General features: G+C 42.2%; 1 protein-coding gene and 1 long non-coding RNA gene across 4 annotated transcripts in view; both read left to right on the top strand.

The window, feature by feature from the left end:
* rufy2 (RUN and FYVE domain containing 2) overlaps positions 1 to 13,411 on the top strand; it is a 30,237-nt gene extending 16,826 nt beyond the window's left edge. For 2 of the 3 annotated variants that reach the window (XM_079497592.1, XM_079497590.1), the window contains exons 14-19: positions 7,076 to 7,195; positions 8,298 to 8,427; positions 8,812 to 8,906; positions 9,560 to 9,608; positions 9,901 to 9,981; positions 11,096 to 13,411. In XM_079497592.1, coding sequence (XP_079353718.1) covers positions 7,076 to 7,195; positions 8,298 to 8,427; positions 8,812 to 8,906; positions 9,560 to 9,608; positions 9,901 to 9,981; positions 11,096 to 11,239 — 619 coding nt within the window. In that variant the 3' untranslated portion in view covers positions 11,240 to 13,411. The remainder of the gene's footprint in view (positions 1 to 7,075; positions 7,196 to 8,297; positions 8,428 to 8,811; positions 8,907 to 9,559; positions 9,609 to 9,900; positions 9,982 to 11,095) is intronic. The other variant, XM_079497591.1, reaches the window with a different exon arrangement.
* A 95-nt stretch (positions 13,412 to 13,506) lies between these two features.
* LOC306920750 lies at positions 13,507 to 16,015 on the top strand. The gene is made up of 2 exons (XR_013789678.1): positions 13,507 to 15,424; positions 15,460 to 16,015. It is a non-coding gene; the product is annotated as an uncharacterized lncRNA (long non-coding RNA).
* The last annotated feature ends 82 nt before the right edge of the window (positions 16,016 to 16,097 follow it).

Below are 16,097 nucleotides of genomic sequence, written 5' to 3'. Positions count from 1 at the left end.
TGCTGTAGAGGTTTATGTGCTGTAAGCCACTCGGACACACGGACCCCGGTTCCTCTTGTCATTTCAACTGGATTTTTGAGGTTGCCTCTTTTGGCTTAATTGGAGCTGCAATTAACAATCAGCATTTGTTTCTTTTCAATTATTTGATTAACTTTGACCATTAAGAGGTCTGTGGTTAGATGTACTTACCAAATTAAAACCGGGAAAGCATCCGTTTCATGTTAGATTCTTCCGTCTACGGCGCTCAGCTTGTACATCTGCTATTTTTGAACATTTTTGAAAATAGTTTGAGAACTACTGGTTTAGAAGGCATTTGTAGAATCGGGCTCAGGTCTTAATGGGTTAATATACATATGACCATATATGACTCTTTCCTCCTCTTTTCCCCCCATCTTTACATCGCTGATACACTCAGAATGTGTCTGTTCACCCCACGGTTAACCACTTGAAACCCCAGCATCCATATTCTGGAGGGAACATTCACCAAGCAAAATAGCAGAACTACATGCTTGTAGCTTGTAGAGCGGCTATTTTTGGCCAATACATTTGGCGTGGAGGGAGAAAAAGTGGTCCAAGTACAGTTGTAACTAGGGTCTGTTTTACCAAGAAAGAACAGAGGGTTTTTAAGTGGTTCCATTAGGCTTCGAACGAAGGCCTCGTTAGCAATGGGAGTGTGTGTTAATTAATGCTGTCAATTAACACCACTGTGACTGTGATGTCCAAAGTCTTTGCCAGTGTCAAGTATAACCGCCGGGGTCTCTTGAACACTGATATATTGACATCCTTTCTTCCTTCCTTCCCTTCTTTCTTGCCATCTCCATCCATGCATCATCCATCCATCCATGCATCATCCATCCATCCATGCATCATCCATCCATCCATGCATCACCATCCATTTATACCCTCTCCATACCTCCCTCATTTTAATTTGGTGTTTGTGTTTGTGTGTGTGTGTGTGTGTGTGTGTGTGTGTGTGTGTGTGTGTGTGTGTGTGTGTGTGTGTGTGTGTGTGTGTGTGTGTGTGTGTGTGTGTGTGTGTGTGTGTGTGTGTGTGTGTGTGTGTGTGTGTGTGTGTGTGTGTGTGTGTGTGTGTGTGTGTGTGACTGCGCGCGCAGCGATCAAGACTTACTGAGTCAGACGAGAACACTAGCCATGTCGTTTGTTAAGTGTGCTGGCGCAGACACGGAGCACCAGTACAAGCTAGTCAAGGACATCTCTTTCTAACACGCATGGTCACACACCCGCGCGCACACACACACACAGAGTTGCCTATTATTTAATGACTAAACCATCATTTCAAACGTAATTGTTGTCTTCTCATGCAATATTAGTAGTCTAAGAACCAGGTAAAACCAGGATGTATCGTAAATATAATTTATCAGCAACATTCTGGGATTCATGGTCACAACTGCAACATGTTTTAATTCTTGGCCAAAGCACCTCCAAACTTGAAACCTATCACTGTTGCCCTGTGACACTCCTTGGCAACAAGTATTGGACAAAGATCTGTCTGGATAGTTTTTATTTGTAATTGAGTTCACAATTAATTTGGGGGAAATGGGAACCAGTCATATGTTTGGTTGTTTGTTTATTTATTACACGCACAGATACACACACTGCTACAACACTATCCTTTCATTGCCAGTAGTCTCTTCATATGCAGTACCACTAACATGCACAGTACAGTACAGTTTTTTGGCTCAGATATGTAATATTAGCTTTGCAGTAGATTGTATGTCTTTTTTTATTGTTGCCAAGTCGAGTTAGAATGACTAGACTGGACTTCCCCACAGATTTACTCGGATGTAGTCATTTATAACTTGGTATGTACAGTGCATATTATGAATAGTTTGGTCCTTATTCAGCCAGTCCTTAAGTCAGTGTCCGCAATGTTAGCACCAACATCCTGCTGTACTGCTGTGGCTGAGTAACACAATGGGTGCGTTCGGATATGTGCACCGGGAATGTGCTCAGTTTGTTTTGTGCGCTGGGTGGTCACATCACAGAGCACACAGAGTGTGGCTTATTGACGAACGGCCACTTAAAACTGGTCGTTTTAACCAGTTAACACATTGTCTGCTAAAAGCCTATATAAAGTACAGTATACGTTTTTACCAGCTGCTATGCAATAGCAAGCTGAGTCTATAATCGATCGCTAGTTTAGTAGTCCACTAGTCCTGTAGTTCAGATGGTTTTCTCGTCGGCTGATGTACAGTATGTGCGCACTGCAAATATGAACACAATAGTTACACTTAGAGAATCTTGGTTCCTACCTAAACTACTGCGTTGAAACGGACACAGAGGCAGTTATAGCGGACCCCTGTAGATAATAATAATGCAGCTGGTAATTAATTGATTTTGGACTTGTTCTAAATTTTGCCATGAGCCGATTGCTAGGCAACGCCTTTCTCTCCCCAGCACGCACGGAATGTGCTCGCTCATGCATAGACTACTGTTATAATTAGGATCTTCTATGGCTCTTTACTCAAAACCTACGTTGCTGTCTGTTGTGCTGATTAGACATCTGAGGTTCGGATCTGATTTCTGAATTTTCATCGCATCGCGATTGAAATTTAGACGTTTCTCGAGAAAGCGTGAACCAAACTTTATAGCCTTCTCTTACAATGGAGGTCTGCGAGCGTCCTCCGAGCGGGGAAAACGGAAGTACTTGAGTAGTAATCTCCCCAATTCCGGCCCTGCGCAAGGCCGCAAGCTAATACCACTTCAGTAAGTGTTAAAACATGGGCCAAGGTAAATGATGAACACTTGTATGGTGATGTACTAAATGCTTGCCTTAGCTTTAGACCCCAGGGAGCGCTGGAGAGACCAACGTGACGCACTCACACTGAACAACCCCAACTTCTGAGTAGGGTAGGTCAGTGCGTAACTCAGCACACCCGAACGACAACGCACAGAGTGCACTGAATAAACGAACGACAAGAGGGCACGCCACACCAGTGCGCTCAGTGCAAATTTCCGAACGCACCCGATATTCAATGCCAGCAGAACTTCCCAAACTAATTCTATCCATGCCTCTGGTTACTAAGCAGAGAGTCACCAGCCACAGTAGTTAGATCCTACAGACGGGGCAGTGGGGAGTGTACTCGCGCAATCGGTATTGTCTACACACGTGCCACTCCTTAACCATATGAACCCTGGCGTCCCTATTCTGGACATTTGGTGAAAATGGAAGAACGTTAATAAAAGAAAATCTGGTGAAAATAGCAGATCTACAAGCTCACAAGGCATTGAGTGGCAATGTGTTGTGAGCTTGTAGATCTACTATTATTGCTATTTGACGTACAACAAAGGTATATAGTGGTTCATCGCTATGATGACACTGTCCTCTCCTTATTCATCATACTTACTTCTATTAATACAAGTTGAGATTACAAAGTTTAGTCAAATTCTGCATACTATGCAAATCACTGAGTAGACTGACACAGATAAACTATAGCAGTGGTTCTCAACCTTTTCAGGCCGCGACCCCCCAAAATAGTCATATTTGAACTGGGGACCCCCCAACAAAACTGGGGACCCCCCCACCCAGACAAGCACTTGGAATTGTTAGAGTTGAGGTATTACATTTTTTTTATCACAGGCGTTGTGAGCTTGTAGATCGTCAATTTTCACTTTTTTCCCCTCTCTTATATTATTTGACAATTTTACCAATGTTTCACCAGTTTTATAGTATAGTTTGTTGATTACTTTTGATGCAATAATGGTTTTTGCCTTTTATTTCTTTCTTTTATTTTTTTGATCTGGGGACCCCCTCAAAGCCATGTAGGGACCCCCCTGGTGTGTCCCGACCCACAGGTTGAGAACCACTGCTCTATAGAATACTAGCTTGTGTGTATCATCATGAGCCATACCCTGTTGTTTCAGTTTCACTACTTAAATAATGTTTTATTCATTCACTCAAGCCTATTAAAAAAACATTTCAAAATAATATCTACAAGCTTTCTGGCTTTTATTTCTGGCCTTTTTTTTAATGATATGCCCAAATAGGGACGCCAGGTTGAAAGTGAAAAAAATCTGGTGAATAATTGCAGATACCGATTAGTTAATGACTAGCCTAGGAAGCATTCCTTTTCGGGTTCATGAGCCGGTCTGGAGCGGATGGTAACGTACGTCATGTTGTAGTCATAACTCACAAGTGCCCAAAATGATCAAGGGCATTGTAAGTTTATGGCCTACCCAATAAAAGCCTTGATGTGGCGTATGAATAGTTTGTTTGGTATATCCATATTTTATTCCAACTCGTAGCAACTGGCGAGACTAAAAACAAACAGAGGGGGACCAAAACAAGTGACGCCGAAAATACCGTATTATTTATTTATTTATTTATTTATTTATTTATTTATTTATTTATTTATTTATTTATTTATTTATTTTGATTACCATCCGGTCTACACCGGATCACACAGCGATTTAGAAACACAGACCGCAAGCCTCCACCTTCCTGTTTAACCCGGAACGACGACAAGCTCCGTAACATTGGAGTCAATGAGCAGCAGTGAAGCGGTCAAACATTCTGAACACTAGGTGGCAGCAAAAGATTTATTTAATGACATAACTTATTGACTGGTGAATCCGTTTGTTCATTCTAACTCTATGGTCTTAAGTACATATTTTCGCCCATGCTAAACCCCTTATCCCTAAACTTCTTTCTTTTTTTTTACCATTTTGAAAAACTTTTTTTGAATAGTTCAACTAGCCGATCTAAATCGGCGCGTTGTGAGCTTATAGATTGGCTATTTTAACTATTAAAAAATGTTTTTTCAAAATCGTAAAAAAGGAAAGGAAAGGTGTTTACAGATAAGGGGTTTAGCATAGACGAAAATAGAGTCCTGTAACTCCACACCTGTCGGTTTGAACAATAATAATGACAACTGTTTAAAAACCACTACTACTGTCTTTTACCACCATGACCAATAAAGGTAGATGTTTTGAAAGTGCTGCTTTGTGGTATATCAGTCTTTGGCATTGTTGTGTTGATGTAATGCTGTCAGGTGGACAATTATACGTTTCATTCAAGATGAATAACGTAGGCATCGAAAAACCGTAATACTTAAGTTAATTTAGTTCATAAATCTGTGTGCTGAGGCTATTTCTCTCATGTTAAGTATGTGAGGGTTTCGGGTTGGCAACTGAATCTTAAGCTTATCAAAATCTGGTCCCTGTGAAATGTGTGATCTGCTGTACATTGCTGTACATTGCTGGTCAATACAATATCACTCTGTTGGGAATTGTATCACAATTAATGTTTATTAAAGGACCTCTTCACCACTTTTCAACCTATCTTCATATAATAGGTCCTCACTAATAATCGTGAAAAAATGGCGCAAGTCTGTCTCATAGGAGGGCTGTGGGCAGTTCAGAAACCGTCTTCCAGTGACATCATCGATGGGGAATACAAGCTAATAAAAACGGCAGGCTTTCTAGTCCTGAAAAGTTGCAATGCGAAAATGGAAGCCATCGTTCTCACGATAATGAATCTAAACATTTTTGTAAAACTTTTGTTTAAAAAATAATCTGCCTAATGATGATGTCACTGGAAGACGGTTTCTAAACTGCCCACATTTTATCATGATTATTAGTGAGGACCTATTATATGAAGATAGGTTGAGAAGTGGTGAAGTGGTCCTTTAATGCATATAGAATATAGTATTAAACAGAGTATAGAATACTGGGGACCCTCTGTGCAGTGAGAGATGACACGTCAGTATTTGAGCATAGGTTGATTACATTTCATTATATCTTTAACTTGTGTGTAGAATGAGTTTGACACCACTTGTATTGTGTATACAAGTGGTGTGTATACTCTAGCCGCGCCACGAGAAAAAAAAAGGTGTAACTGTGACCTGTAGAATGATGTTGCCATAGGTGTGCGTCGTTGTTTGATGATGTTGCGTAGAGTCGTCCTAATGGGCAAAAGAGGTGGCTGAACTGTGCCTGAATAATGTTTTATATTAACTGTACAATATGTAAAGACATTGAGGGTGGGATAATACGCCTAGAAGCTTGGCAGAGTACTCATGAATAGTCTGTGGAAGTGTGGTAAGTGCTGGTAAGCTCGGCTCTAGCAACCAGACACCACGTTGACCCTTTTCTGATTCTGGTAGTGGGATTATAACTGAACAGACTAGTGCTTTGTTCATGTGAGTCTACTACCGTAGGTTGGCTGTGCTCTTCAAGTCGACACTTTTATTGGTTTGGGCTGGCCAACCCTCCTCTGCCCTCCATTCAGTTCCTGGACCGCTCCTCTTCTCTCCTTCTGGTTTGGGAACTTCATTGCTTCAGTTGCTTGTTTAGTGACTCCATCACCATTTATTTGCTGCTCCTCATTGAGCTGCATCCCTCTCAACATTGTCTCTCCTTCCTGCATTGCCAATTTGCCATTCCTGTTTTCTTTCTTACCCTGCCTCTGCTTGCATCATGTCTGCCTCACTGTTCTCTTTCACTTTTTTAATTGTTCCTGCCCTCCCTCCTTGCCAGTGCCATGTTAAGGACCCCTAATTCGTATATATTTGGGCACAGAACCCCCCCCCCCCCCCCCCCCCCATCTTAAAATAATTTGGACTACCATAATAAATTAACTGTAGGCCTACGTATATATATTTTTAAAAGCATTTCAAAAGTGTTCTAGATAACAAATCAATAGGAAATCCACAAGCTCTGATTGCCTATTTTTGAATAGACAAAGCATATAATAGGGTTTAAGTGTTAACACTGATTTTGATGATATATTAACCCTTTGAGAACCAACTGCTCCACGCTGCATCTCCCTCGCATACAGTAGTCTGTTTGGAACGGTGCATATGACAACCGCATCCTTCCTTCCTTCCACTTCTCCCTTCCCCCCTCTCGTCTTCAACACTGACCTCCTCATCCTCTCCTATCCCCTCTTCACTCCTTCCATGCCTATCTGCCCTCCCCACACCTTCCGTCTACCCCCAACCCACCCACCCTCTCTCCCTCCATTCATTTTTTTCCCCGCCTCTCCCTCCATCCTTCTCCCCACCCATGTTTTCTCTCCATGGTCCTGAGTTTGTCCCTGGTTATAATGGTGCAGATTACAGGAGGCGGAGAAGCACCGCAGCACGGCCGAGGAGGGAGCCAGACGCTTCAAAATGGACTTTGCCAACAAGGCCGACAGCCTGCAGAGGCAGATCACACAAAGAGAGAGACAACTGTAAGTAATGAGAACTCGCAGACAAAACCATGTAGACATAGTTATAGACACACACACACACACACGCACGCGCGCACTCGGGCATTAAGCAACTAGTCGACTAGTTTATTAGTCGACTAGTAAATCCACTAGTTGACCTTGTTGGTACTAGTTGACTAGTTGATAAGGAAAAAAAGTGTTTTTTTTCCCCGATTTTGTAGGCCTCAAGATCAGGTATATTATAGTTATAGTCACCATGTACACAGTTTTTCAATGTACAAATATTTATTTCCAAAAAAAAAAGGTTTATTTTTTTAATTTATTTAATTTTTTACATAATAGGTAGTTAGTTAAACAACTAGTCGACTAGTCTACTAGTAAACTAGGCAACTAGTCAACTAGTAAAAATGACTAGAAGTGAATGCCCTAACGCGCACGCACACACACTTTCTGGATGATAAAAATGATTTCTTCCCCGGATTCCCGTCATTCTCATGAATTCTGATATCGTCGCTGTCAGGTGGAAACCTTGTATGTCCAAAACAGTTACGTTAGACAAACGAGAGAAGGGCGTGCGCCAGTGTTGGTGATGTGCTGCTGGCCTTGGCAAATAAATATAGAAGATGCAGAAAAAGGTGGCGCACACTCATAGCCACGATGCAAACATGTATATTTAAACAGTGGAAACCACCGCTTTGACCTCGTAAGGATTTCTTCAGGGAAGAAGGAAACATTGGTTTCCTCTTTTTGAGCGGTGGGAACACCGTCTCCTACAGTACGAACGCATGGATTAAAGTTCTCGGTCGACACGACGGTTCTTTTATATATTTTCCGCATCGTATTCGTAGCTATGAGTGTGAAGACTTTTTCTTTATCTTCAAAACAGTTACGTTTGAAGGAAATGAAAAAAAAAAAAACAGCTTTTTTTTGCTACTTTAGTGTGACACTGTAGTATGACGAAGTAGGGCCCTAATTTATGAAACGAACGTGAAAAGCTATACGAGATGTCTGGCCCGACAGCAACGAGGTGTACTTTTCTTCTCCGTTTTTTTTGTCGTTACTTGTCTGCGATGTCCATCCGTGCCTGATTCTGCGTGTTTCTGCCATCGTTTCGCCTGTATAGCCAACAGCTGGAGACAGACCTGAAGATCGAGAAGGAATGGCGGCAGACACTCCAGAGTGACCTGGAGAGAGAGAGAGACGCCGTGGCACAGCTCGGCGCAGAGGCACTGCAGATCAACGGACTGAAGAAGGTGAGGAGAGAGCAGGGCTTGAAACGAGTATCTCAGAGGCGCTGCAGATCAATTGACTTTAGAATGTGAGGAGAGAGTCAGTGTACACACAAGCATACTTTGAGAAATAACTAAATATCAGTGGTGGAAACTCACATTTTATACTTGAGTATAAGTATTTGTACTTGAGTATCAATACTGCAATCTAGAAATACTTTCTTTGTACTTTTACTTGAGTAAAAGTACAAAAGTATTGGTATCAAAATGGTCTGTCTGTCTGTCTGTCTGTCTGTCTGTCTGTCTGTCTGTGTGTGTGTGTGTGTGTGTGTGTGTGTGTGTGTGTGTGTGTCTATAGGTATATCCATGTATAATTACAGTTAGTGTGTTGTTGTTGTTGTTGTCCAGGAGTTCCATCGTCTCCATGATGAGAACATTCAGCTGAAGAGCATCTGTGAAGACCAGGAAAAAGCTCTGGAGGAGCTAGGCTCCAAACTCAGCGAGTAAATATACATTCACACAACAGAGTATAGCTATGAAAGCTTACTAGATATATATATGTATATATACACACACCGTATATAAATTATCAAAAAATCTGGTCTCGGTCTTGACACGCTCTCGCCCAAGTCGGTCTCGACTTGACCCCCTTCCACACTTGGTCTTGACTCAGACTCGCCTCCCCTCAGACTTGGTCTTGATTCAGACTTGCCCCCCGCCATACTTGGTCTTGACTCAGACTCGCCCCCCCTCAGACTCGCCCCCCCCCCCCCTCCCCCCCCTCAGACTTGGTCTTGATTCAGACTTGCCCCCCACCATACTTGGTCTTGACTCAGACTCGCCCCCCCTCAGACTTGGTCTTGATTCAGACTTGCCCCCCACCATACTTGGTCTTGATTCAGACTTGCCCCCCGCCATACTTGGTCTTGACTCAGACTCGCCCCCCCTCAGACTTGGTCTTGATTCAGACTTGCCCCCCACCATACTTGGTCTTGATTCAGACTTGCCCCCCACCATACTTGGTCTTGACTCAGACTCGCCCCCCCTCAGACTCGCCCTTGACTCAGACCCCCCCCCCCCCCCCCCCTCAAGTGTGTTTGTTTGAAGTGTACGGTTTTGTATTTAATCATAATTATTTTACTCCCATCTCCATTAGATCCAAAATGAAGATTGAAGACATCAAAGAAGCCAACAAAGCTCTTCAGGTAAAGCAATAGACCAGCCTTGATGTATCAGTGACACATATTAGACATTGAAAATGGCTTCAGGAGACAATAAACCCATTGACACATTTCATAGTCATAAACAGAAACCACTACTACAATATGAATCATGTGCCAATGAATGTGTCATTTTATTCAAAACCTGACGGCACACTTTTCAATTAGATAAACATAATTGTAATGAAAAATAAGAATCTGTAAATTATTCCGCGGACCCCCGTGGAATGGATGTATGTAACACAATGTTTGTTAAAGGACTACGTTATTCTTTCAGGGGGGACAGGTTTGGCTGAAGGACAAGGAAGCCAGTCAGTGTAAGCTTTGTGAAAAGGAATTCTCCATCTCCAGGCGAAAGGTCTGTTGAAATGATGATTAAAAACATTACTAGTCATTTTTTAATAAAGATAATAGTTGGGAGGGGGGCGGGGGGATTAGATAGCCTACCTTTGTTTCAGGCTACGCTCCTGATGTATTATTGTACTATAACACTGTGTATGTCATACTAGGCCATGCTGGAGGAGGGAAGGAATTATCGTTATGAACAACGTATCCCATTTAATAGGACCTATTAATTAATCATTTAATTTAAACATAACAACACATGAGCATGTGCACTGGATGCTGACCAATGTCCCTCTCAGCACCACTGTAGGAACTGACCAATGTGTGTCTGTCCCTCTCAGCACCACTGTAGGAACTGACCAATGTCCCTCTCCAGCACCACTGTAGGAACTGACCAATGTATGTCTGTCCCTCTCAGCACCACTGTAGGAACTGACCAATGTGTGTCTGTCCCTCTCAGCACCACTGTAGGAACTGACCAATGTGTGTCTGTCCCTCTCAGCACCACTGTAGGAACTGACCAATGTCCCTCTCCAGCACCACTGTAGGAACTGACCAATGTATGTCTGTCCCTCTCAGCACCACTGTAGGAACTGACCAATGTGTGTCTGTCCCTCTCAGCACCACTGTAGGAACTGACCAATGTGTGTCTGTCCCTCTCAGCACCACTGTAGGAACTGACCAATGTGTGTCTGTCCCTCTCAGCACCACTGTAGGAACTGACCAATGTGTGTCTGTCCCTCTCAGCACCACTGTAGGAACTGGCCAATGTGTGTCTGTCCCTCTCAGCACCACTGTAGGAACTGACCAATGTGTGTCTGTCCCTCTCAGCACCACTGTAGGAACTGACCAATGTGTGTCTGTCCCTCTCAGCACCACTGTAGGAACTGACCAATGTATGCCTGTCCCTCTCAGCACCACTGTAGGAACTGACCAATGTGTGTCTGTCCCTCTCAGCACCACTGTAGGAACTGACCAATGTGTGTCTGTCCCTCTCAGCACCACTGTAGGAACTGACCAATGTGTGTCTGTCCCTCTCAGCACCACTGTAGGAACTGACCAATGTGTGTCTGTCCCTCTCAGTGAAACACTGTAGGAACTGACCAATGTGTGTCTGTCCCTCTCAGCACCACTGTAGGAACTGCGGTGAGATCTTCTGCAACGGCTGCTCCGACAACGAGCTCCCTCTGCCCGCCTCGCCCAAACCGGTCCGAGTCTGTGACACCTGCCACGCCCTTCTCCTCCAACGCTGCTCTTCCAATCCCACGTGAGAAGAACGGCTTGTAAAAAAAAAAAAAACCCTGCAGGGCTCCGGTTTTGTTACGCCAATTAAAAAGGACTCGTCTCTTTAAGTTCCACCCCTCCCCCCAATGGCTGAAGCTAAAGTGAGCTCATACTCCGATGAAGACCTGCCCATCTCAAGTGTTTGTTGGTAAGGAGTGCATCACGTGCACATGGATGGAGTCCTCATTGGACTAACCCAGTAGACCATGGGTGTTCAACAGCGGGTCTTTTACATTAACCACTTGAACCCTAGCATATATCCCTGTTCTGGGTGGAACATTTGCCGAAAATAGCATATCTACAAGCTCACAACGTGTCTGTGATGCGAGTGCGGAACCGCCTTTGCGTTTGAGTAAGGACGCCATGTGTTTTGCCGGTGCACTTGAGCAAGGACGTGCTCTGATTGGCCAGCAGCCACTTTGAATGGCAGTCGGGGCAAATGCTCTCGCCAGAACATGATTTACTATTCCGTGCTTTTTGGCTTGCAACTCCAACGGGGCTGAGTCGGCTGAGCGAACTTTGCAACGCTCAGCGCGGCAATTCTCGTGTTTCTTTTTTTTTTTTTTAGACTGCCCTCCGTTGCAGTCTAAAACTATACTTTATCCCCTACTTATATTGTATTATTAGTAGTAGGTAATAGGGGGCCGTGACCATTTACTTAAACGTGTGACACTTGTAGATCACTTATTTTCGGTGAAGAGATTTGGTGTAGAGGGGACAAAGAGCCGGTGAAGTAAAGAGGCCCATGGTCAAGTTTACTGAGGGTTTTAAAGTGGTTAAATGTGTGACAGCACACACATTAACATGAATCCAACATATTAATAGCAAAGGTAATTTATTTAAACAATGAATATGAAGTCTATGAAGCCACCGGTATCCATGAAATCTATCTCAAGTGGCTACTGGCCAATCACAGAGCGTCTTTTCCGGGACTTGTCAGGCGCGAACGTCCGCTCTGTGACGCACGCGGAAGCTTCTGTGAAGCACTGGTCTTGCGTTGCCAGACTGTTGCCTCTGGCATAGTAGTCTGGCTCCGCGAGACTAGTGAAGCACCAACCCTCACTTGAGTACAAACGCCCCAGAGCTGAAGGAGGCGTCTACCTTTCTGTGTCTATGGTGCCAAGCATCCATTCAAACACCACCATCCTGTTCACACAGTGGAAGAGACACATCCTGTGTGCAGGTAGAACGTGCTGGGTTGGGGACATGAGCTATAGTTGTTCTGCACAAGATAATAATAATACATGTCTTTGGTCCTGGCCTTGTATTCATATTTAACTCAATTCTCTGTGTCTTCTTCTTGGGTCAATATATAGGACGCTCGTAAAAGAAACGCACACACTCGCACAACAAAAGTAAATGGTAAAAGGAGTAAATTAACTACATTTATTGTTTGAGGCAGCACATTGCAGTTCATGAGGCGGCACACATGTACACAAGTCACACGCCTGTTTTGGGAATCAAGGTGGCTGCCATAATTTACTATGCTGTAATACATCCTTTCATTACATTTTGAAAGGTTTAAAAACGTAATACGTGTTCCAGATCTAAATCAAATCAAAGCCCTCCCGCCTCCACAATGCTTCATCATTCTGAACCCTTACAGCAAATAGTGCTGATTGAAACTCGGATCAAAACTCTGCACACTTACAATATGTCTTAAGACAATCAGCAGAATGTAGCATTACGCCCGTAGACACTGATTGTGACTGTTCTGTGGTCGGCTTTGGAACATCTCCTAGTAGTTGGGCTTAGAACAGTCGTTCTAAACCTTTTCAGGACAAAATAATCACATTTGAATTGGGGACCCTGACAAACACACATAGGAGTTGAGGCATCACATTTAGTTTGACTCAGTTCCACAGATATAAATTGTGACCCCCGGGCCGCAACTGGCGGCCCGGGGGCATCACCTTCACTTAATGTGGCCCGCAGGTTAATATTCGAATATGAATATATTATTGATTTCAGCTGTTACAATATCAAACATGACCCGCTTAAAATACTTCAGTCTAATAGTAGCTGCAGAATGACTAGTATTAGCATAGAAATGTATTGTCTTTTTTTTATGTCCAATGTATTTGCATTTAAGTTCATACAGTTAAATAAACATGTTACTTTTCAGGATTCCAATTAAAAAATGGCACAAAAAGATTATAATCAGGATTTTAATTCAAATATAGTAAAAATAGCAGATCTACAAGCTCAAAACGTGTCGCATTGTGACACGTTTTGAGCTTGTAGATCTGCTATTTTTGCTACGACAATATATGCAATGTGGCCCTCTGGAGTGAGCGTGGAACTGATAGTGGCCCTCTCCTGCACAGTATTTGTGAAACTTTTACAATGAAACTGCAAACTGGTTTCATAACAATTCTATTAGAAGATGTCTTTTATAATACATACATAAATACATACATACAGTAGAGGGCATTATGTCCCTCTACTGTAGTGACCTACACAGTATGTACTTTTTTTTTTTACTGATGCCACCTGGAGGCTTTGTTATTGGTGTGGTTTTTGGTGATAGTTGAGTGCAATAGTCCAGTACTATTCATTCATGAACGCATCGTTTCACTATGACCACATTTTCTCCAGTATAACCGAGACGATCTCAACATATACCTTTACACAGAATGAGAGAAAAGTAATAACTCTTTATGATGGCAATCTCATCGTATTGGAAATGGAGGACTAAATGTAGATTTTCTTGATCTTTCTTTCTTTCTTGTGAAGATACTTGGTAACCATAAAGTAAAAGCAATCTCATCGCATTGGCATTGCATCGTCTGTATGCAGGCTTCATCTCAAAGTAGAAGTGAAAGCTTGGTCGCTCTGTTCAGTTAAAGAAGTGGGCACTGGGCAGACAACATGTGTCTGTATATGATTATGTGCAATGAAACTAAGACTACCTTACAGTAGCACTCTGTTTTCTCCTTCATAACTTGGTTCAAACAACGCTCATTCATCCTGATGGTTTTCTTGCTGTGACAGTTCTAGTACGTGTGCTCTTCATGTTGCCATGTCAAGTCCTGTAGAACGACAACACTGTCAAAATGTTTACCTTTTTTTCTGTCATAGATTTGCATCGTGCAATGGCTTTCCTTTAAACCTAAATATTGTCTCAACAGGGAAAGATCAAACTCCACACAGGTTCTCCTCCGTTTTATACAATTCTGTGAAGACCAGATCAGTGTACCACAAGGGATGAAACATCAAGTGCCTGTGTAAATGTAGTAATAATAATTATTACTCTACCTGTTATGTGTGGTGCCAAGTTGGGCCTCATGCTTCCTTAACCACTTGAACCCCAGCATCACAATTCCTGGGGGAACATTTGCCAAAAATAGCATATATCTATAAGCTTACAAGTTTCACCACTGTAGATCGGTTGTTGGCGAAGAGTTTTGGTGTAGAGTAGACGGACGTGGGGGAAAGGCGACCCAAGTACATTTTGCAATTCAAGTCTGTTTCTGTTCAATTATTTTTGTTGATTTTAATGATGATGGGCCAAAACATTTCTTAACTGACAAGATGCTCTATATGCCAAGCAAGCATTAATTCAGCCCTCTCTGTCTGAAATAATGGCACATTTCAACATCTGTAGCACTATGTGGATTCTCTTTGAATGACCAAGAGGGGTCAGAAAGAGTGCAAGAACTCAATGTGACACTGACTGACCAACCAGCCTGTCAAACTGATGGACATGTTGACTAAATGACTGTTTGACTGGATTGCTAGTTTCAAGTCACTTGGTGCGCTTTAGTAGGTCTGTAAATTAGACTGAGATTAATTTGAAAGTATTTATGTTTAATCACATGTTTTTATTCACATTATTATTATTATTATTATTTTTATGTTCCAAGGAGCTAGACTCGCTAGAACATGATGCACAGACTTGACTTTTACTGTAACCAACTGTTCTTGTCCAACTGTATAGATGCAGCCATCATAGAAATCACATATTTTATGGCTGCACTGTTTTCTGCAGTATTATTCTCAAGAAAAGGGTTGGAAGTTCAATTTACCACATGAACCCTACATTCATGTATTGAGCTTGTACTGTAAATCTCCTATTTGTTTTTGGGTGAAGAGATGCGGTATAGAGGGGAAAAGTGGGGACCAAGTACAGACCCATGGGTGAAGTCAAAGTATAGAGGGTCAGGGTTCAAGTGGCTTTAAACTTTGTTAATCTTTTAGCTATCAGAAAGCATAAAGACTGCTCTTGGAGATTTTAAGGACTATGAAATATACAATGCGGAGAAGGTAGCCAGTGCAGTACTCACACAGAATGTTGAGTATCTATGATGGCTTGTTGCTGTACATTTTGGGTTTTTGTACTCTGATATAAAATGTTTACAACTTCATTTTACAAAAGAACTGGAAGTACCTTAATTTCCATAAAGAATTAAATGGTTCACACATGGAATTTCATCAAAATGTAAATATTAAGAAGCCCTTTATAATGGAAAGGTTCACACACCCTTTTTTATTAATGGGTGTAATGTTAGTGGAAAATATTGAATGAACTGAGAGACAACGTCTGGAATGGAATGTTATTTGTACAGTGTCATATTCTTATTATCGTAAATATGAATGGGACTTTTACAGTGTTAATTTAACTATATGCTGTATTAAATGTTGGTTATCAATCAAAGTTTTTTGTTTGTTCTTTAATATCAGCTGTGAAGCAGTGATTTACTCCATTTGCCAACAATGTTGCCTTTTAGCAGTTTTTGATTAAATCAATATTTTACAATCTGCATGATTTCTCGAGTTGCTTTTGTACTTGTCTAAATCACTAGGGGTCACAATTATTGTCTGTGCCAAGTGCTGTTGTCCTGA

This window comes from Electrona antarctica (assembly GCF_951216825.1).
Source record: "Electrona antarctica genome assembly, chromosome: 3".
In the NCBI taxonomy this organism is placed as follows: domain Eukaryota; kingdom Metazoa; phylum Chordata; class Actinopteri; order Myctophiformes; family Myctophidae; genus Electrona; species Electrona antarctica.
Note: the sequence above shows the minus strand (reverse complement) of the source record. Positions and strands in the feature narration are given on the sequence as shown.